Consider the following 24358-nt stretch of genomic DNA (forward strand, 5'->3'; position numbering starts at 1 on the left):
TCGCATTGAAAACACAAATGAACCTCCATATGCTCCTAATGGAATTTACTTCACATTAGCGTTGTTGTCATTTGGAATCACCCAATTGAATTGCATATGAACGAGGTATTGCTGCATAATGATGCATTCTGTTTGTATGCAGAACATCCATGGTGTCAGGTTCTGCTCTTATGGAACAATCCACCAAGCCAGGGACCAACCAGGTGGCTGATGTGGTCTTTGTCATCGAAGGGACGGCAAACCTCGGACCCTACTTTGAATCATTGAGGAAGAATTACATACTTCCGGCGATTGAGTAAGGCGGTGATGACGCTCGACCCTCTCGTATGGCTGCCCCTAATAAATCCATGCAAATGTGTTGTCGCAGGTATTTTAATGGAGGACCTCCAGCAGAAACAGACTTCGGAGGCGATGTGAGTGATACCCGCTCATTTTAAGCATCAAGTAACAAATGTGTTCATTTATTGCTCATCCTATTTTTCCCTCACCAGTACGGAGGGACTCAGTACGGCCTGGTGGTCTTCAACACCGTGGACTGCGCCCCTGAGTCGTACGTCCAGTGTCACGCTCCCACCAGCTCTGCCTTTGAGTTTGTCTCCTGGATCGACAGCATCCAGTAATTCAGCTTTTGTGCATTATTACAGTTTTTTGGAGCCGAAACGTCAAGCATTCCTCCTGTTTCCTCACAGGTTCATGGGAGGTGGAGCGGAGAGCTGCAGTCTGATTGCGGAGGGTCTGTCTGTGGCCTTACAGCTCTTTGATGACTTTAAGAAGATGAGAGAACAAATGTAAGACTCTTTTTGCATGAAGCATTGTAGATATACAATACCAAGTCCTGCCATTTGTGGCCCACAGCTTTTTTTTTATGAATCGTGGCACATTCTAAAATTACTATTTATTAAAAAAAACTGAAAAAACACTTAAAAGTTGAATAACAGAGAAAACATGTGAAATGTAACAAACAAAAGTTGCAATGTTGATTCTAAAAACAATGTTTTCTTTGATCAAAAGGGCATAGAACGAACATTTAAAATAATTAAAAATTATAATTGATGGATAGGTCTAAAGTTGATCGATAGACTTGAGTGTTGAAAGTAAAAAAAATATATATGTTTAACTTATCCTTAACACTTATTAATGGAGCCCCTCTGGGTTTGGATTTGTGGGATTTAAAAAGAAAACTGTCACTGCTCAAAAATTAATTTGGAATTAATATCTATTTTGATGTATAAATTATTGACCTATGTAAGGCTACATTAAGTATTGCATTTACATATTTTGTGAGTTTTTTTTGACAAAAAAGGGCTAGAAAAATTTTAACTAAAATTTATAGTCAATAGACGGATAGATCTGAAGTTGATCTGGAGACTTAAGTGTTGGAAGTAAAAATGAAGTATGACATATTTCTTACATTTTTATTAGTGGGGACCTCTTGTATCCCTAACTATTTTAATAGGATTGTTTTTACTTTAATTGCTAAAAAATAATAATGAATTAAATTCAACGGGCTTATAAATTATTGATTTATTTAAGGCTCAAATTACTTCACATTAAAAATCCACTTAGATTATTTTTTGAGTGGGTAATTTTGCATATTTTTTGTTTCTGCCATAAAACAGAGTTTTCCTTGACAAAAGGGTATTTCCTTTTTTTTTACTATATATCAACAAATAGATGTGCAGTTTATCTAGAGTTTTAAGCATTGAATAATACCGCTGCTGCCCACTGCTCCCCTCACCTCCCAGGGGGTGAACAAGGGTGATGGGTCAAATGCAGAGGACAAATTTCACCACACCTAGTGTGTGTGTGACAATCATTGGTACTTTAAATTTAATACAAAATAATAATATATGATTTATTTTAAACATCTTAATGATTGAGACTCTTGAGGGTCTCCGGGAAAAAAAAAATCTATGCATTGTACTGGTTTTGAAAATAAAAAATACCAAAATGGCTGCGTGGGAAAAGTTTGGAAACTTATATAGAGGGTGATATCATGTTGGTTCCATCTTTTAACCCCTGCCATCACCAGTGGTCAAACACACAAAGTGTGCGTCCTCCTGTGTAACTCCCCGCCGTACTTGCTTCCTGCCGTGGAGAGCGTCAGCTATACCGGCTGCACCGCAGACAACCTGGTGAAAATCATCAGGGATGTGAGTTGCCGTTAAGTGACTTTTGCACAGGTCTTGATGTTTTATTCTCTCAGTGTGTTATTTTCACTGCTTTCAGAGAGGAATCCACTTCTCGGTGGTGGCGCCGCGTAAACTGCCCGCGTTGAGAGCTTTGTTTGAGCGGGCCTCTCCTGTAGCGGGTGCCATCGAATCCCACCCAGACTATAGTCAAGACCCCTTCCACATGGTGCTGGTCAGGGGCATTTCACTCCCTGGTATGTCTGCTTTTTATGTTGATGCCTACGAAAGTCTTGAGTTCAATCCTGGGCTCAGGATCTTTCTGTGTGGAGTTTGCGTGTTCTCCCCGTGACTGCGTGGGTTCCCTCCGTGTACTCTGGCTTCCTCCCACCTCCAAAGACATGCACCTGGGGATAGGTTGATTGGCAACACTCAATTGGTCCGAGTGTGTGAATGTGAGTGTGAATGTTGTCTGTCTATCTGTGTTGGCCCTGCAATGAGGTGGCAACTTGTCCAGAGTGTACCCCGCCTACCGCCTGAATGTGGCCGAGAGAGGCTCCGTTACCCCCCCGTGACCCCGAAAGGGACAAGCGGTAGAAAAATGGATGGATGGACTAGAACAAAGATTTTAGAATACATTTTTATTGTAATCTAATTTAAATTATATCATCCTTTGATTAAACATGGTAAAAAGCACACATTTAGCAACTTAAAAGGCCTGATTAATAACATAGATCGGTGGTTCTCAAACTTTTTTCGCCAAGTACCAGTTTAGAAAACACTTGACTCTCCAAGTACCCACTATAATGACCAGCATAAAATTCAGTAGTGCAGTAGGCCTAGGTATTCATTAAAAAAGAGGTAGATGTTTTATTTGACAAGTATATTTAATATTTTCGGCCACTGTAACATTACACACAATGCACAAACCTCAACAATGATACTCCGTAGACCAGGCCTGGGCAATTATTTTGACCCGGGTGGTCAAATTTAGAGAAAAAATGTGTCTGAGGGCTGGTGTATCTGATTTTTAGGAACACTAATACAAAACCTCACAATAATGTCTAAATGGCTAAAAACGTTATGACAGACCGCCTTAAAAAAAGGAATGGAATTTTATTTTTATTTTTTTTACTGAATAAGACACCCAGAATAAACATTACAATAAAGAATGTGGTATTTACAATATTAAATATGAACGATACAACACTGAATATTGACAACATATGAACATCACACGCCCTCTCGATTGACATTATTTACAATCAAGCAGCAACAAAAATGCAACAAACACAGCAAAATATGAATGTCCATCCCATCCATCCATTTTCTACCGCTAGTAAAAAAAAAAAAACTATCCACAATCTGATGTATCTGATACAACACTAAGCTTTAGAACTTTGTTTGTAAAAATCTCCCTGTCTGTCCCTGACACCCCCATTTCAGGCTGGTCACTCTGGAATCACTCTGTGGAAATGCTCCCCTACCTGCTGTGACTTAGATTATCATTGTAACTAGTTAGATTACCATAGTAACTAGTCCATGGTTCTCTCCCGGAAAAGGGTGGAGTGCCATCTCCGGGTTGGGGAGGAGACCCTGCCCCAAGTGGAGGAGTTCAAGTACCTAGGAGTCTTGTTCACGAGTGGGGGAAGAGTGGATCGTGAGATCGACAGGCGGATCGGTGCGGCATCTTCAGTAATGCGGACGTTGTACCGATCTGTTGTGGTGAAGAAGGAGCTGAGCCGGAAGGCAAAGCTCTCAATTTACCAGCCGATCTACGTTCCCATCCTCACCTATGGTCATGAGCTTTGGGTCATGACCGATAGGATAAGATCACGGGTACAAGCGGCCGAAATGACTTTCCTCCGCCGTGTGGCGGGGCTCTCCCTTAGAGATAGAGTGAGAAGCTCTGTCATCCGGGAGGAACTCAAAGTAAAGCCGCTGCTCCTCCACATCGAGAGGAGCCAGATGAGGTGGCTCGGGCATCTGGTCGGGATGCCACCCGAACGCCTCCCGAGGGAGGTGTTTAGGGCACGTCCAACCGGTAGGAGGCCACGGGGAAGACCCAGGACACGTTGGGAAGACTATGTCTCCCGGCTGGCCTGGGAAGGCCTCTGGATCCCCCGGGAAGAGCTAGAAGAAGTGGCTGGGGAGAGGGAAGTCTGGGCTTCCCTGCTTAGGCTGCTGCCCCCGCGACCCGACCTCGGATAAGCGGAAGAAGATGGATGGGGATGGATGGATGGAGTAACTAGTATATCATGCAAAAGCACAGATTGTAACCATTGAAATATTTTGTATAGTTCAAGACTTACGGTCATTTGAAAACATGACAGCACATCATAATGGCAGCTACAGTTTCCATCTTAAAGATCTAAAATAATTATTTGGGAAATGTCCGGCGGGCTGCTTTGAAAAGCATAATGGGCCGCATGTGTCCCCCTGGCCTCAATTTGCCGAGGTCTGCCGTAGACAGTACATATTTACAGACTTCTTTGGGGTACCACTAGATGGAGCCTGTGTATCACAGTTTGAGAAGTAGATAATTTAGTTACACACATTTAACCCTTAGGGAACAAAGGCTAACTTATTTTTTCTTTCAGTATACATTTTTTGTCTTACTCCATTATACATGATTTTTCATGAGTGGGGTTTTTTTTTTTTTGTTGGATTTCAAATATCCAATATTTCACAGCTGTACAATAATACCCCAAAGCCAAACAGAATAAAAAAAGTATTTAATTTTTCAGAAGCATAAAACATTTTGCATTCATATTTTTATTCTTAGTTTTGAATCTTTCAATTAACTTCAGCCCTAATCAAAACATGTAGTGTTTTTATTTTATTTTATTTTAATGCTGTCAAGTGATACAATATTTTTAATCAGAATAATCACACTTGTGACTTTGGATTAATCATGATTCATCACAGGTTATTACTTGCTTGTACAATTTAAAGTAACTTATTTGGACACAAATGCAATTTTATTGTCAGAAAGTCATCCAATAACATATATTTTAATGTTTGAATTTGATAATTTTTTTGATCAAAACTTTTATCTTAAATCCAGTCAGCGCGTATTTTGGATTGAAATTTGACAGTGGATTTACATGTATTATGACTATACGGAAATGTCGGCATAGCTCGGTTGGTAGAGTGGCCGTGTCAGCAACTTGAGGGTTGCGGGTTCGATTCCCGCTTGTGCCATCCTAGTCGCTGCCGTTGTGTCCTTGGGCAAGACACTTTGCCCGCCTGCTCCCAGTGCCACCCACACTGGTTTAAATGTAACTTAGATATTGGGTGTCACTATGTAAAGCGCTTTGAGTCACTTGAGAAAAGCGCTATATAAATATAATTCACTTCACTATACTAAACAAACTTTATTTTACTTTTTGTTATATTTTACTATCATATTTTACTTTTTAGAATTTTTTATTTAATTTTATTATGTATTCCTTTAGGGCAGCATGGTGGAAGAGGAGTTAGTGCGTCTGCCTCACAATACGAAAGTCCTGAGTAGTCCTGGGTTCAATCCCGGGCTTGGGATCTTTCTGTGTGGAGTTTGCATGTTCTCCCCGTGACTGCGTGGGTTCCCTCCGGGTACTCCGGCTTCCTCCCACTTCCAAAGACATGCAGTTGGGCATAAGTGGATTGGCAACACTAAATTGGCCTTAGTGTGCGGATGTGAGTGTGAATGTTTTCTGTCTATCTGTGTTGGCCCTGCGATGAGATGGCAACTTGTCCAGGGTGTAACCCGCCTTCTGCCCGATTGTAGCTGAGATAGGCACCAACATCCCCCGCAACCCCAAAAGGGAATAAGCGGTAGAAAATGGATGGATGAATGAATGTGTTTCTTTATTTTTATCCATTCGATCACTGACCACAAAACGGTGAAAGAGCTTGTAGAGTCAAAATAAATTGCACATTTAATCTGTATATATACTTGATTAATGCAAGCATTTTTTGTGTGTTCACTCGCTAATTTTGACAGCCCTAATTTTAACCGTTTGAAGGCATTTAGCTAAAATTATGTCATAGTTTTAATGAGTAAACTTTTCAATATCATTAGTTGTTGAACTGATTTTAACCTCTGACATTATCTGATCAAAACGCATTCAAAAAGTAAAAAAATAAATAAAAAAATTGAAGATTAATAAAATGGAATGTCACCAGTGAGTTAAATAGTTATTGTTTTGCAAATGTACGTATATCTAGTGTTTAGAAATCAGTTGAATGACTGGTATCAATCAATTAATTAATAAATAAATCAAAGTTTATTTATCTAGCCCTTAATCACAAATGCCTCAAAGGGTACAAACCACAACGACATTGTCACCTCTATATGTGGCTCTATATCCGGTAAAACAAGCAAGATGTCTCACTCCATAGTGTATTTTATAAACATTTATTCATGTCAGAGTTATGAATAGTGTTTTTAAGTAGTCATTTGTGAGCTTTGACATCATACTCCATAAGGAAATAGCCCAATGGGGCCTGGGGGAGGATGTTTTGTTAGAAGAAGTGCATGTAAAATGTCAAATAATGAATGACAGGGGGCTTCATATGAAATTTTATTGAAAACGTGTTCCTAACCCCCTCCTGCTCTGTCTCAGATAAGAAGATAATGGCAAATTTCCCCACGTACTTTCACTTACTCCTGTGATGTGCAGCGTTAGTGATGGTGTTTTATGACACTTGTTATATAATGTGTTGAGCAATTTATTCATTTTTTTTGTACAAAACATCAAATCAAATTTAGATGAAAAAAAAGAAAGAAATATTTTACATAAAAAAAAAATTGTGAAACATTCTTTTCAGGTGCCCTGATGGTAATGGTACTCCATGTATTACTTAGGACATTCTGATTTTTATTTATTTTTTGGGTGAAGAATGATGTACGTTTGCATCCTAACCACATCTCACTTTTGTCTTCCAGTCTCCTCGGGCGTAGGTCCTGGGCCTTTGAAGCCAGTTCTCCCTCCTCAACCGTTGACGGTCAATCAGCCTCTCATTGGCGGCCCGCAGCCCACCCCCCCTATGGGCCCTTCTCATCCTTACCAGGTAGCGACGCCAGTTTTAATTCCCGCCGTCTGCTCTTGACTTTGGTTCAGGCGGACGGCGTTTGTTGTTCGACCGAATGGTTTCTCACCCAGTATTGTCTTCCTTTACATCTGCTCGCTGACAGAATCCACCCACCATGACTGCTGCTCAGGTGGCTGCACAGATGGTTGTGGAGGCAGCCAAAGGCCAAAAGAACCGATGTGAGTTGCCAGCTCAGTGTGTGTGTTTGTTTGTTTGTGTGTGTACTTTCGTGTTAGCCAAGTGTCTACTTGCTTTGTCGGCACACTGTCTTATTGTTGTCTTGCTATTCTCTTTTGCATAGATGCTATTTACAGGATGTTGCACACAAGAGCAATAGTAAAAAACACAAAACAATGCTCAAGCAGATTTATTTTTGCCAAAACCAAACACCCTTGGAAGGTAAAAATCATAAACTAGATAACGGTCCTATATTGTTTGTTCGAACAATATTACATTTCATGTGATTTTTGTATGTGCGCGAGCTGCAGAAACCTGATATATGCAAGCCGGACTGAAATTTTAACGTTAGCATGTGTCAAATACCAAGTTTTATGACTCTTAAGATGTATGGCTGTAAAACTAACAAGCAGGACAAAATCTAGCTAGTTTATGTTACATACTAAGTTATATGACAGAAGTGTATTGTGGCAAAATTGGCTAAAACAGTTAGTATGCTAATGTTAGCATGCTACCATGTTAACGATAGCATCCTACCATGTCAACGTTAGTATGCTACAAGTTAGTATATGCCAAGCACCAAGTCTTATGACTCTGGGATAAACAGCGGCCAAATTGGCTAAAAATGTAAGGACGCTAATGTTAGCATTTTACCATGTTGTTAGTCAGCATAAGTCCAGTACCAAGTTATATGACCCAGGAGTAAACGGTTGCAAAATTAGTCCTAAAATTTAGCATTCTATTACAGTTAGCATGTGTCATGTACAAAGTTATAAGACTATGAGGTGTACGGCGGAAAAATTTGCTAAAATGCATGCTAACGGCGTAAGTCAAGTATAAGTAAGTTCCATGACTCTGTTGCAAAATTAGCCCATAAAGTTAAAGTACTAATGATTGTCACACACACTAGGTGTGGTGAGATTATCCTCTGCATTTGACCCATCAACCTCACCCCCTGGGAGGTGAGGGTAGCAATGAGCAGCAGCGGTGGCCCCGCCCAGGAATAATTTTTGGTGATTAAACCCCTAATTCCAACCCTTGATGCTGAGTGCCAAGCAGGGAGGTAATGGGTCCCATTTTTATAGTCTTTGGTATGACTCGGCGTGGGTTTAAACTCACGACTTTCCAATCTCAGGGCGGACACTCTAACCACTATGCCACTAAAGAAAACTGAGGAAGAAGGCGGACAAAAAATCGAGGGAATGAATGAATAGATGATTAGAATCTTATATGAATGCTGTAAAGCAGTGGTTCTCAAACTGTTTTCGCCAAGTACCATCTCAGAAAAACTTGCCTCTCCAAGTACCATCATAATGACCAACATTCAAATACAGTAGCATTGTAGGCCCAAGTATTCACTAAGAACAAGCAGATGTCTTTAATTCATCAAGTTGATTTAATAATTTTGGCCACTTTAAAATTATACACAGTTTGAACATTAACACTGTGTTACAATCCATCTATCCATCCATTTTCTACCGCTTGTCCCTTTTGGGGTCGCTGAAGCCTATCTCAGCTGCATTTGGGCGGAAGGAGGGTTACACCCTGGACAAGTCGCCACCTCATCGCAGGGCCAACACAGATAGATAGACAACATTCACACTCACATTCACACACTCGGGCCAATTTAGTGTTGCCAATCAACCTATCCGCAGGTGAATGTCTTTGGAAGTTGGAGGAAGCCGGAGTACCCGGAGGGAACCCACGCAGTCACGGGGAGAACATGCAAACTCCACACAGAAAGATCCCGAGCCCGGGATTGAACCCGGGACTACTCAGGACCTTCGTATTGTGAGGCAGATGCACTTACCATATTAGAAAATGAAATATTGTACTTTAATAAAATGATTATTTGGCTTACCACTAGATGGAGCCTGCGTACCAGTAGTGGTACACATACCACAGTTTGAGAGTCACTGCTGTAAAGCATTGACACAACAAAACATACTTTTTGGTGTAGAATTATGTGTGAATGTCAAAAAAGATGACGAAATGACAGGGCCATCTGCTGGATGTAGTGGTTTACTGCAATGTTTAATGCTGGTCTGTAACATTGTCTGTGCTCTCTGCGTCTTGCCTACCAACTGACTTCACCCCCAGTTTCAGGGATGGTCAGTCAGGTCCCGCCGTTCGCCGGCCAGCTGTCCATCCCCTCTCTGTCGGGAGTGAAGCTGAGCCAGCCCAACATCTCCACCGTCACCACGGCCAATCAGCAGCAACAGGTCCCTCCCAACCAGCAGCAAGCTGTGCCTCCGCCTGGGCAGCCCGTGCCCAATCAGCAGCCTCCGCCGCCCCCTCAGCAGCAGCCTGCTCCCAACCAGCCCACGCCGCAGTCAGGACAACCCAACATGGTACATGTGATTTACTTTCTAAGGCAGGGCTGTCCAAATCTTTTCCACTGAGGGACGCATACTGAAAAATTAAAACATGCAGGGGGACATTTTGATATTTATATATTTTTTTTAAACCAACATAATAAATAAATTTTTTTAACCTTTAGGGCTCCCCACAAGTTTGGTACTGGGGACACAGAACATTCTCATCAACAGACGTAAAAATGTCAAAAATAAGTCATGTATCATTGTTTTTTAAATCAATTTTTCAAAGCATAAATCTATTGATCAACTTTGGTTCTACAAAAATACTGTCGTAAAAAAACTATTTTTTTATGGTAAAATCACAAAATATGTATTTACCTTTGCCCCACTTTTTTTTTTGAAGTACAATATTTGATGTGAAGTCCGTCCATCCATCCATCCATTTTCTACCGCTTTTAATTCATTATTATTTTTGCCCGATGACAGTTTTCATATTCTGTAAACCTGTAAAATATGGTTGGCATTCATACTGTTTTTAAATGTCTTTACCATCTTTTTCAGCCGGGTGTGTCGGCGCCAACAGGAAACCCAAATGCAATGGGACAGCAAGGCATGGCCAACAAGATTGTGGCGTGGAGCGGCGTGCTGGAGTGGCAGGAGGTAAGACGCTCACGTTTTTCTTGTACTTTTTTTCCATCCGTGTAAAATCACGACATCCCATGTCAGGGTTTTCCCTAACATTTTATTACATCTTTTCTTGTACTTTTTTCCATCAGTGTAAAATCACGACATCCCATATCAGGGTTTCCCCTAACATTTTATGACATCTTAGCAATGTGTTAAAGCTGACAAAACAAATGAGGAATAAATGCTTGTCAGTATCGATTATTAATTGTATCTGTGTGTGAATGTGAGTGTGAAAGTTTTCTGTCTATCTGTGTTGGCCCTGCGATGAGGTGGCGACTTGCCCAGTGTGTACCTCGCCTTCCGCCCGAATGCAGCTGAGATAGGCTCCAGCACCCCCCCGTGACCCCGAACGGGACAAATGGTAGAAAATGGGTGGATGGATGGATGGAAAATGCTGAGGGCTAAAAACAAACAATCATGGAGTCAAACTTTGCACTTGGAGATCAGCGATATGGCCTACAATCTATATTGCTATATATACAGTATATAGTGAAGTGTCCTTTATAAAGATATATATCACGATATACAATGTGATAGGACAATAACAGATCAAATGCTCCTAATTTAGTTGCTGATGATAAAAATGAGGGATTATATTTATATAGCACTTTTTTCTAGTGAATCAAATCACATCTTATTTATAAAGCACTTTTCATACACAGGCAATTAGCAAACACAAAGTGCTCACAATAAAATAGAAGAAGAAAACACACAGCACTTTTGACAATAACAAAGCAAAAACAAAACCTTGCTTGGCACTGAGGATTTGAAGAAAAATGCCACCTTTGAGGCGTCCACACTGAAGAAAAATTAACGCCATCCAAAAAAATTCTATAAAACATATGATAAAATAAGTTGAGAGATTATTACTCATAATATTAACAGAATAGAAAACAACACAATAAATAATAAAAACTTCAAAGTCTTAAAGTGCGTTGCATCATTTATTGACTCCACGGTCACATTGATGGTGGTAACAAATTGCGTCATTAACTGTTATTAATCTACTTGTTCATTTAACGTTTATATCTTGTTACTTTCTGTTGTAACATGTTCTATCTACACTTTAGTTAAAATGTAATAATCACTTATTCTTCTGTTGTTTGGATACTTTACGTTAGTTTTGGGTGATACTACAAATTTGGGTATCAATCCAATATCAAATAGTTACGGTAGCAGTATCAATCATACCAATGCTGATACTTTGCAATTTTCGACACTTACATTTTGATGACAATTGTAATCGGATAGAGACACAGGATGGCGATGTTACAATTTAACAGTCAATAATATCCTTCTATCTACTCTGGTATAAAACATTTGGGTTTTGCCATACAGTCCTCCTGGCTTCAGGGGCCTTGTTTCCTGAGTTTGTAGACAATAACAAAAAAGACAAAACATTTTAATAAAAAATAGTATTGGTCTAATCAATGTAGTATGAACCATCTTATACTATGGTTGGTATCGTTACTGTCGATATTTCTATTGATCCGTATGTTTACATTGTAGAGATTTGCGGTTAGCATGGCTCTGTAGGGATGTAACAATAATAGTGATAACTCCGATGTAACTGCGGGCGGTTAGTATTCACTACACTTTAATAAAGTCATGGACTGACTGGTGCCATCTCGCTTAAATTGCTTGAGACAAAAGAAACATTAACACATTTCCTATTTAAGAAATAGCATACCATAATCTAAACTTTTTTAAAGAAATGACAGTCCAAACAACTAAGATATTCAACTGTGAACATTGAACTTACAAGCTGCTGTCGTTCTATAATCAGAGAAATACCAGATGGCAGTGTTCCTACGGTGCGTTCAAGGACCCCTGAATAAATTAGGACGCCCGCCAGAAAAAATAACTAGTACATTTTGTTTTTTATAGACTTTACATTGAAGTAAATGTTAAAGTGCTACAGTACAAATATATATATATATATATATATATATATATATATATATATATATATATATATATATATATAAAAACTTAGCCATTAAAACAGATACAATACTGAATCACTATCAGTGAAGAATAAGAAATAAAAAACATGCAAAATAGTGGCTTTTCTAAGAGTGTCTGTATTTATTTTAGGCATTTAAAAAAAGTCACTTTGTTAAACGATTACAGTATGTGTATAAGTACCGTATCTTTCGGAGTATAAGTCGCTCCGGAGTATAAGTCGCACCTGCCGAAAATGCATAATAAAGAAGGAAAAAAACATATATAAGTCGCACTGGAGTATAAGTCGCATTTTTGGGGGAAATTTATTTGATAAAACCCAACACCAAGAATAGACATTTGAACGGCAATTTAAAATGAATAAAGAATAGTGAACAACAGGCTGACTAAGTGTACGTTATATGACGCATAAATAACCAACTGAGAAGGTGCCTGGTATGCTAACGTATTATGGTAAGAGTCATTCACATAACTATAACATATAGAAAATGCTATAAGTTTACCAAACAATATGTCACTCATAATTGCTAAATCCGATGAAATCTTATACGTCTAGTCTCCTCCGTGAATGAGCTAAATAATATTATTTGATATTTTACGGTAATGTGTTAATAATTTCACACACAAGTCGCTCCTGAGTATAAGTCGCACCCCCGGCCAAACTATGAAAAAAACGGTACTTGTTGCAATAATGGTAAATGCAATCATTTTGGTCACAATAACCATGCTATGAAATTTTCATATTGTTACATCCCTATCTTCCCGTATAATCCAGTGATAATGGTACTTGTAAGAAAGTTGCTTTATTTGCCGCCATAAAGGCGAGAATTACTGATTTCGAAACGGCTTTGCACTGTGGAGGGACATTAGTCACTGTTGATTCTCTTGTCGCCGCCAAAATTGCACACACAGCTAGAATGTGTCATCAACATTCATTATCACAATATGGCTATAGTATTAAAATCTCTATCATCGGCCCACTTTTTATAAGGGGCGTCCCAAACATTTTCCACTGAGGGCCACAGACTGACAAATCAAAGAACACAGGGCCCATTTTGGTAGTTTTCACCTTCAAAATCAGTACAATATAGGGCTGAGCGATATTGCCTTTTTTTATTATCGCAATATTTTTAGGCCATATCGCGATATACGATATATATTACGATATTTTGCCTTGGCCTTAAATGAACACATGATGCATATAATCACAGCAGTATGATGATTCTATGTATCTACATTAAAACATTCTTCTTCATACTGCATTAATATATGCTACTTTTAAACTTTCATGCAGAGAGGGAAATCCCAGCTAAGTCAATTGGCCAAAAGTGTAATTATTAAAGTTATTAAGCAATGGCACAAACATTCAAGTCATTTCCAAAACATAAAGTGCAAGATTGTCAGAGACATTTTAAGTGTCAAATAAAAATGAGCTGCATAATAGGAAATCAAATAGTATTCATCCTTCACTATGTGGTATGTTACTAAAGTTATGAAATTCTCTTCATTCTCTAGCGTGTGACTTTACAAATGATGCTACATAGTAGCAGTAATGCTACTTTTGATAGCAACGATTTTTCCCCCACACAACTACGGTTGTCTGTTCGACATATTCCCACTTGAAGCCGAACCACCGCCAGACGATGGAAAGCCTCCTGTTTTTATTGGGAATTAAGTCTTCCTTCATTTGTTACCAGATCCGCACCTTCTTTCTCTCGTACGGCTACGTTAGCAGCTAACGTTAGCCACGCCACTACCTCTCTGCTGGGTGAGGGCATGTATGTGACGTATGACATGACAGTTTGTGACGTATGTAAGAATGTGCGCATGTTTGTCTGTGAGAAGGAGACACAGGAGAGAGCAAGGAGAGCCTGAAGTGAACGCTCGCAGCTAAAAGTCCTGCGTGAGAACGTATACGCAAATATTACGATATAGTCATTTTCTATATTGCACAGAGACAAATCAGCGATATATCGTATGTATATATATATATATATCGCCCAGCTCTAGTACAATATATAGATTTTTTTGAAAGACCTACAAAATACAATTTCGGTAGAAATGTCTTGTAAGTGCCTGAGAGCCAAAGCCCAACAGGTAGCATGCTGCCCATATGGCACCAAGTAAAAATATATGAGCTAAAATATATAGCATGCTAACAGTACTATTCCAACAACTGCATGTTACGGCTAACATTAGAGAAATACCAAAATAGATGACGTTTCAAATGCTAGCCAACTAATTTTAGCGTGCATCAATTACCAAATTAACTAAATAACAAAAAGCAAGCTTACTAAGGTTAGCATGCTCGCAGATATCATTTGCAAGTAACAAAATATTTGACGCTGAGGTCTATAAATATAAAAGTCGTAAAACAAGTTTTAACGAACGATTGTGCCGGTGGCTGTTTAAAATTTAGCTATCAGCCACACTTTGGACACCCCTTATTTATGTTGTATATCGTCTGAATCACGCAACCCTATTTACAGCTTATTTAGACAAAATAAAGCCATCTCAAGTATTTCTCATCTTTGTGGGTAATGTAGACATGCCAATAATCAGCTGTCATCGATTATCAATATTCTTGAATTAATTGCACATCATTTGTTCTGCTGTACCGATTGGCCTCCCTCATGGTCAGATCGATTGTTGGTTGATATGTGCTGAGCCAGCACCTGTCTGACGCCACGCCACCAAAAGATGTCTCCTGCTTCGTGTGTCTCCTCATCGGCGACGTTAAAAAGAATTCAAAACTTATTTTTAAAATTTTCATGCCCTCAAATAAAGGAGAGTGCACACTCAGTGCAGCAGTCGCCGTGACGATGGCAGGCCAGCATGATTGCTCATTGATCCCATATTGACGCCCTAAAGACGAATGGCGTTGGCCCTTCTCCCAGTGGGGCAGGAGCACCGACGGGTTTGGAGAGATGTCATCATGACATTTTTCAAAACTACAAAAAGTCTTTAAAATCCATCTGTGTTTTGCTTTGAATTCACAGGAAGTTCCTAGACTGTTGGAATGTATTTTTCCATATTTTTATTCACCATCGTTCCATGTCCAATGTTTTCCACAAACAAATATGGGGCGGCAGGGGCGGCGGTCCCACAAAATATCATTTGCATAATAGCATTTTTTTTTAAAGTTTAACAAATGTTGTACATCTAGTATGGTTAAAGACAAATCTGTGTTATTGGTATCACATTATGATTTTCTTGTTACATTATATCGTTTTGCTGTGCTTTCCAATTGTTGCTGCTTATTTACTATTGCTACTACTATTGCTATTAATACTTCATCCATCCATCCATCCATCCATCCATCTTCTTTCCGCTTATCCGAAGTCAAATCCCGGGGGCAGCAGCCTAAGCAGGGAAGCCCAGACTTCCCTCTTTTTCCTCTTCCCTCTCCTATTAATAACAGTATACCTACTCAGTGGCCTAGTGGTTAGAGTGTCCGCCCTGAGATCGGTAGGTAGGTTCAAATCCCGGCCGAGTCATACCAAAGACTATAAAAATGGGACCCAGTACCTCCCTGTTTGGCACTCAGCATTAAGGGTTGGAATTGGGGGTTAAATCACCATAAATAATTCCCGGGCGCGGTCCAACTGCTGCCCACTGCTCCCCTCACCTCCCAGGGGGTGATCAAGGGTGATGGTTCAAATGCAGAAAATAATTTCGCCGCATCTAGTATGTGTGTGATAATCATTGGTACTTTAACTTTAACTTTTAACTAATTACTACAATGTAACACAGGCTGCATTTTGTACACCCATGTGTGAATGCTCAAAAGCAGTCACACATATGCTTTTCTACTCCAAAAGTCATCTATTTATTAAACTTCTTCCTCTTCTCCAGATTTTGGCACGCTCTGCCTTCCACATTTTTCACCCGTTTCAAACCATTCCCACTTCAAACTGTTCAGACTTTTCGGAAATTGCAGGCTTGCCCTTGACAAATTCCCAGATTTCCGGGTTTTCCTGGGCATTTTTCCCATTCAGAATAAATTGGCCAGTTCTCTAACTTTCACCATTTCCACATTTTTCAACCGATTTAAACCATTCCACCTTCAACGCATTCCACATACCTTGGACATTCAAACTATAATTTTTCCAAGTTAAAAAAAATCCAGGATTTTCCATAATTCCTGGTTTTCCAAAGCCTTATTTCCACCCTTTTTTCTGGCTACAACTCCTCCCATATTTTTCAATGTATTTCCAACTGTTCCACCGTCAAAACATTCCTCTTAATTAGAACACAAAACAAAGTGGTTTTTTGAACTGGAAAAGTTCCTGGTTTTCCTGAAAATTCCATCATACCATTTCTCAATTCAACATTTACTACTTAAACATTTCTCGACCAATTTTTTTTAAAATTCCAACACCAACCATTTCTACCCATTCAGAACATTCAAAATCTTTAGCATAAAAAAAAAAAAAATCCCACATTTCCATGAAATTCCCATTTGAAATGAATGGGACATTTTTCTAAGTTCCAAACCAAATTCCGGTTTTCCTGGAAATTCAAACCATTGTAACATTCCCACTATTCTTACATTCATACTACATTCTATCAGCATTTCAGTTCAACTTTAGGATTGGAGCATTCACACACAATTCCTTCAGGAATTGCCTCTTCTAGTTAATTAATACTATTCCGCTTTCCCTTAATGTTAGAATTTAGTTTTGCAGATAGGTACATTTTAATTAGAGATGGAAAAGTTCTAACTTGAGGTTGTTAATTGCTATTCTCCCTGGTGACATTACTGTAATAGTAAGCACACAAATGAAAGTATATTAATAAACACATGAAGTGCTCATACATGTGGAATGAACAGTTTGGAATAAACAAAAAAAATAAAACAAGATAAAGAATAGCTCTTATAAATTTAGCCTAACGCTAACATACAATGAACAAGCCCATTGACAGGCTAATAAATATTAGCATGGCAATCTTTTCTTTCTGCATTGCAACAAACACAACTTTTTTTAAACTTTCGGTAATAATGAATGTGTGGGAAACACTAGCGTCATCAGGCATTAGGAAAGCTGCCCGTCCAGGGAGGAGAGCAATGTAGCCTGAAAAGTGACACGATTACTTACCAATTATTTATTTTTTCTTTGTTGCTTTTAGACATTGCTGCACAGTGGCCAATTGGTTAGCATTTTGGCCTCACAGTGAGGTGATCATGGTTTGAAATCTCTCTTTGGGTATCTCTGTGTTGTTTGTATGTTCTCCAATGTTCCAAAAATTCTCCAATACTGACAATTGTTTGTGTGAATGTGATTGGGTTTAGCTATAGATAGCAAAATGTGCAAAACATTTCCATTAACTCAAAAAGACTTTTCCTCTTGACATCCCATCGTAATCTGTATCACAGCCCGTTGAGGCAGCAGACTGCCTGAATCAGTCTGAGAAATCCAAAACACTCACATGAAGAACACGCAAACTTTAAACAGATTACAATCCTCCACATCCTGACTGTGAGGCCAACGTGGTGACCACTGGGCCGCCGTGTGGCCATTGCAAACACAGACAAATGTTGCACATTTCCAAATATGTAAGATGTGTTTTTGTATGCGATTATTTACAGTGTTGAAAATCCTCAAAATGAAATTAACCGAGCTCTCACGCAGACAAAAGAAAAGAACGTGTAGGGATGTTCTTAAATTAATTATCCCGAGAAATCTTTCACCTCGTGAAGCCGAGACTTTGCAGATCAGAGAGGGTGTGGAAAATTCCACCACATCTCAAATGTTGTAAATCAGGGGTGCCCAAATTTTTTCCCACTTAGGACCATAGACTGACAACTCTAAGAATGTTGGGGCCAATTTGGTAGTTTTCACCTTCAAAACCAGTACAATATACCGTATAGATATTTTTCTAAAAACTAGAAAATGCAAATTCGCTAGAAATTTGAGTGAATGCTGAAGAGCCAACACCGATCTGAAATGCTAACAGTTAGCACGCTGGCCAGATAGTGTCAAGAAATAAAAATATGTGCTAAAATAAGCTAGAATGCTATATAGGGTTGGGACTCGAAAACCTTCCTAGTGTATCAATTCCTTGGAATCGCTTGCCATTTTGCCAAAAGGTTCTCATATCCATCCTTCCCAGTGGGGGTGACGTCATTACGCAACGTGCATAGTGACGTTGCCAACTTGGCGTGTTCCCGGGCGGAAAAAGCGCACCGAAGTTTGCCGACATTTTGCTAAAAAAGACCACAACGGTGCTACTTTTAATAATTCCAAGGTTACTATTTCATCAGGAGGAGGGCGTACAGTACAAGAAATATGGTGAAACATTTGAACATACAGCATGCAATGAATGTCGCGTTTATTATCCCGGGCCGCAGCAGTCATCTGACGTAAACACAACAGGTACTAATACCGCTGATAATGTTACCGATATTACCTGTTAAATTGAAATGAATGATATATTCTTACTGGTTTGGAGGCGGGGAGTAACGTGTCCAGTTCACGTCTGCCGCGAGTTTTCACTGCCTCGACCAGTCAGGAAGAATGTCACTGAGCATTGACTAAGTTTGTGGTCAAAAGCTTGCAACAATTTGCTACATAGATGCTCCTTCAGCAGAGGAACACTCAATTGTTATCAGAGAAAGGTTGCATGTTTTCCTCCAGCCACATTTCACTTAGTCATCATATTATACGGGTAATACTCATATAATTAGAATATCGTGTAAAAGTCCATTGATGTCAGCAATTCAACTTCAAATGTGAAACTAATATGTGATATTAACGCATTACATGCAAAGTGACGTATGTCTTTGGGCACCTCACGATTCGATTACGATTCAGGAGCTACGATTTGATAAAAAATCGATTATTAATGCCTCTTGAATTTATGTATTTTGATGCAGTTTTACATTTCTTTTCGTTTCCCTAAATAAGCGTTTATCAATTGCAATTTTTAAAAACAGTGCATTTGTAGTAAAAAACAGTTTAATTAATGCCCGACACATTTAATAATTCAATGGAAATGTTTGCAAAACTGAATCATACGTAGACTATATATAGTAAAGGAGCTGGTTGGATCACTTGATGATGTGGCTCGTTGCAGTAAGCCACATTTTCTGCATTACTTTATTTACCTTAAATAAATAGATTATCGATTATTGACATTTACTAATCTCTTTTATAATCGACCATGTCCGAATTATGATGCATCATAAAACTCACTTAATTCCCCTACCTGTAGTCTAGTCTCTATTTATTTTAACTTAGAGTTTAAAAAAAAACAAAACGCTACACTTTTCGAGATTTTCAATTTAAGGTTTTCATAAGATGTAAGCAATAAACTTCATTATATCATAAGGTTTGAAATATCTCATATTGCATGCTATAAGCCTATATCATTACCGTATTTTTCAAACTATAAGTCACAGTTTTTTTCAAAGTTTGCCCGGGGGTGCGACTTATGTATGAAATTATTAACACATTACCGTAAAATATCAAATAATTTAGCTCATTCACGTAAGAGACTAGACGTTTAAGATTTCATCTGATTTAGCGATTAGGAGTGACAGATAGTTTGGTAAACGTATAGCATGTTCTATATGTTATAGTTATTTGAATGACTCTTACCATAATATGTTACGTCAACATACCAGGCACCTTCTCAGTTGGTTATTTATGTGTCAGATAACGTACACTTATTCAGCCTGTTGTTCACTATTTATTTTAAATTGCCTTACAAATGTCTATTCTTGGTGTTGGGTTTTATCAAATAAATTTCCCCCAAAAATGCGACTTATACTCCAGTGCGACTTATATATATGTTTTTTTTTCCTTCTTTATTATGCATTTTCGGCAGGTGCGACTTATACTCCAGAGCGACTTATACTCCAAAAAATACGGTATATTAGTTTCACCATGTAAATCTAAACAAACTTTTGCATGGTATTTTTTTGGATAGATGACTACGATTTTTAAAAGTTTTAAAAATGTTATGAAATGTTACATTCTCATGTAATTTCCACGTTTTCTTTTGTTAAATTTTACAGATTTTTTTTTTTTTAATCTTAAAAAGTATTTTTTTATCCTATGTTCCACCTAAAATCTCACTGTTGGCTTTGTAAGATCATGTTAGCTCTAAATTTAAAAAAAATGATGCCAATCCATTTATTTGTTAACTTTTTTTCCAAATAAGAATCGATAAGAGAACCGATAAATAACCAAATCGTTAAGCAGAATCGAATGTGAAATCTGAAACAGAAAAATATCATCAACTCCCCATCAGTACTATGTTATCAATAGCATGATTACAGTTAGCATTACTAAAATACCAACATTAAAACACTAGGGTGTATACAAGTTAAAGTACCTTAATAAAGTTGGCGTGCTAATTTTAGCTTGTTAAAATGCTAACTGTAACATGTGTCATGTACCACAGAGGTGTGTACCTGAAAAATTGGTTTAAAATGCAAGTAAGTTAAGGTTGCATCAAGTACCAAAATGTGACTGAGATACACCTACAAAAAGAGCTAAAAAAAAAACTAGCTTATTAACATTGGCATGCTGAAAGGTATCATTCATGAAGTAACAAAATATTTGAAGCTGAGATGTACACCTGCAAAATTTGCAAAAAAGCTAGCAGGCTAATAATAGAATGCGAATGATTGTCGCAGGCCATTTTTAAAAATAGCTATGCACCGCAAATGGCCCCCGGACTGCACTTTCCTCCTCCTGACTTTGCTGCTCCTGTTTTCCCCACAGAAGCCCAAAGCTTCCTCCATGGACTCTGCCACCAACCTGACGCGCTCGCTGCCGTGTCAAGTCCAAGTCAACCAAGGAGAAAACCTGTGAGTGGCGAACTCTCCGCTAGTGTCACTTGTTTTCACGTGCTTTTGCTGATATTCTTGTGTGCTTCCAAACAGAAACACAGACCAGTGGCCTCAGAAACTCATTATGCAGCTAATCCCCCAGCAGCTTCTGGTGAGTGGTCACTTTGACAGGTATATCAAGTATTTGCTTGCCTAACAGAATTGCTATTGCGACATCCAGTGGACACATTTAGAACAGCAGTTTCTTAAATTTAAAAATGCAGCTCAATTTTACACGGGCTGGATTGGACCTGTTCGGCTCTATGTTTGATGTACCTTTTCTAAATCTTACCATGCTAACTGTTAGCATAATAGCATTTTAGTTATTTCACCTGTGTCCAAACACAAATATGTACATGGCTTGATGTAAGGACACTATAGAGCTAGTTTGGCACTTTTAGAACATATTGTTATCTTCCTAGGGCCTTTCATGCTAACTGTTAGCTTAAACCATTTTAAGTATTTCTCCTGGGACCACATGCAAATATGTGCATTGCATGTTGTAGGGACACTATAGAGCCAGTTTGGCACTTTTGGTACATTTGCTCGCCCCGGTATATAAACTATTGGCTTGCCTAACATATTTGCACTCTTGTTGGGTCCTACAATGCTGACATGAAAATAATCCACCAAGTCATAAAATTGTAGTATACAACAAAATAGGCTAGTGTACGTATGATCTTATTTCAACAGTTAATTTGTGTTATTTTGTGTTTTTACTGTGCAGACGACATTAGGTCACCTCTTCAGGAACTCTCGGATGGTTCAGTTTCTCTTCACCAACAAGGACATGGAGTCGCTGAAAGGCCTCTACCGCATTATGGCCAACGGTTTTGTAAGTGTGATGCTGCGTTTGACCGCTTAGGGAGCCGCTGACCCCCACCCCCTGCCTCCAGGCTGGCTGCGTCCACTTTCCACACACCACGTCACCCTGCGAGGTGCGGGTCCTCATGCTGCTCTACTCGTCCAAGAAGAGAATCTTCATGGGCCTTATCCCCAACGACCAGAGCGGCTTCGTCAATGGCATCCGGCAAGTCATCACCAACCACAAGCAGATCCAGCAGCACAGAGCGGTGAGTGTCAGCAGCACGATGATAATGATGATGCGGGGGAGTCGTAGAGGAGCGCTGGGGGAGTTGACTTGTGTTGTTTAAGGCATTTAGCTGCATCGTTATTGACGTTCCATTCAGAGAGTGTACTGCACGCACTTCTCTGCAGCCGCTCGCCGTCTCTGCGAGACGCTAATTGAGGTAGCATTAGCTCAACTGCCTCTGCAACATTACCGGACACCTCATAATCATCTCCATCTGTAGCTTAAATACATGTCCACAAATATCTTAGCAGTGTTAGCATATATATACTGTATGGTGTTTGCTGCAGGGATGTCACCTCTTCTCACGGTGAAAAATAGTCCTTTCTTGTCGGGAGAACAACTTGCCATGGCCTTGAACCTGATATCTCCATAGGGTAGACATTACTATGTCCTTTTCTGCTTGCTCCTGGCTCAGCAGTAGCAATTGAACTTGGCTACCAGCAGTTGCCAAGTTCTCCCCCTACGGCAGGGGTGTCAAACTCAAATACAGAGTGGGCCAAAATTTAAAACTGAACAAAGCCGCGGGCCAAGGTTGAACAAATGAAGCTTTTAATAAGGACTCAAACAAGTTTTGCATTGAATATTGAACAAGCAAGGCTTATATAACTTTATAGTGACATGCAAAATCCAGTTTCAAATAATAATAATTAAAAAATATCAATGGCATATCAAATCAAATTTGAATAAAAAATGAATGCCTCATTTCTATTTGCAGCCTTCTGAGGTAAATATCAAAATAAACTTTTTCCACAGGCCAATAATAAATCGCAAAATAAAACAATAATGAATGAGTCAAAGATTCAAGCCTTGAAGTAGCAAGAGAAAGTACATGAATAAAACCTTAATTATTGCTCAGTTTGCTACACTGATTTGCCTTAACACTGAATATGGAACAAGCAAGGCTTATAACTTAACAGTGCAAAATCAACTTTCAAAAAAAAAAACAGAAAAAACATAAATTGTATATTAAATACCATTTAAATAATACACTTAATGGCTCTTTTCTATTTGCAGCCTTCTGAGGTAAATATCAACATTAACTTTTTCCACAGGCTAATAAATCTTAAAATAAAATAACAATGAGGTGGGCGGGGTTTGGTGGTAGCGGTTGGTGTATATTGTAGCGTCCCGGGAGAGTTAGTGCTGAAAGGAATTATGGGTATTTGTTCTGTTGTGTTTATGTTGTGTTACGGTGCGGATGTTCTCCCGAAATGTGTTTGTCATTCTTGTTTGGTGTGTCTTCACAGTGTGTCCCATATTTGTAACAGTGTTAAAGTTGTTTATACGGCCACCCTCAGTGTGAACTGTATGGTTGTTGACCAAGTATGCGTTGCATTCACTTACGTGTGTAAAAGCCACGTGTATTATGTGATTTGGCCGGCACGCTGTTTGCATGGAGGAAAAGCGGACGTGACGACATATTGTAGACAACGCTAAAGGCAGTGACTTTTAGGCACGCCCCCAATATTGTTGTCCGGGTTAAAATCAGGAGAAATTCAGGAGAATGGTTGGAAAATCGGGAGGGTTGGCAAGAATGAGTATTAGTGGCGAATGCGGTGTTATAATACCGGCGGGCCAGCTCTAATGTTAATTTGATATTGCCTCAAGGACCAAATGAAATTGCGGGCCAGAGTTTGACACCCATGCCCTACGGCATGGCACAAGTGTCAAAAAGGAAGTGTTTGCATTAATCGCCTGATAAAATGTTTTTGTCCTGATATTGAAATTTAATGTTAACGTGTTATTATTGTGTTTAATTTTTTTAGCCCTAATGTGTGTGTGTGTGTGTGTGTGTTGTTGTGTGTGTTTATATACATATATATATATATCTATATATAAATATATATATAGATATATGTATACATGTATATATATATGTATATATATAGATATATATATGTATATATATAGATATATATATGTATATATATAGATATATATATATATATAGATATGTATATATATACATATATATATACATATCCATATATATATATATATATATATATATATGTATATATATATGTATATATACGTATATATATATGTGTGTATATATATATATATATAT

The 24358-nt window shown here is 38.7% G+C and overlaps 1 protein-coding gene across 2 annotated transcripts in view; it reads left to right on the forward strand.

The window, feature by feature from the left end:
- Positions 1 to 24358, forward strand: part of med25 (mediator complex subunit 25) — a 36492-nt gene that overhangs the window by 3502 nt on the left and 8632 nt on the right. For both annotated transcript variants that reach the window (XM_061905604.1, XM_061905605.1), the window contains exons 2-15: positions 143 to 295; positions 368 to 413; positions 492 to 616; positions 690 to 788; positions 2033 to 2153; positions 2230 to 2386; positions 7063 to 7187; positions 7312 to 7387; positions 9486 to 9736; positions 10265 to 10363; positions 21088 to 21173; positions 21249 to 21306; positions 21922 to 22029; positions 22091 to 22267. In XM_061905604.1, coding sequence (XP_061761588.1) covers positions 150 to 295; positions 368 to 413; positions 492 to 616; positions 690 to 788; positions 2033 to 2153; positions 2230 to 2386; positions 7063 to 7187; positions 7312 to 7387; positions 9486 to 9736; positions 10265 to 10363; positions 21088 to 21173; positions 21249 to 21306; positions 21922 to 22029; positions 22091 to 22267 — 1674 coding nt within the window. In that variant the 5' untranslated portion in view covers positions 143 to 149. The remainder of the gene's footprint in view (positions 1 to 142; positions 296 to 367; positions 414 to 491; positions 617 to 689; positions 789 to 2032; positions 2154 to 2229; positions 2387 to 7062; positions 7188 to 7311; positions 7388 to 9485; positions 9737 to 10264; positions 10364 to 21087; positions 21174 to 21248; positions 21307 to 21921; positions 22030 to 22090; positions 22268 to 24358) is intronic.

This window comes from Nerophis ophidion, linkage group LG07 (genome assembly GCF_033978795.1).
Source record: "Nerophis ophidion isolate RoL-2023_Sa linkage group LG07, RoL_Noph_v1.0, whole genome shotgun sequence".
In the NCBI taxonomy this organism is placed as follows: domain Eukaryota; kingdom Metazoa; phylum Chordata; class Actinopteri; order Syngnathiformes; family Syngnathidae; genus Nerophis; species Nerophis ophidion.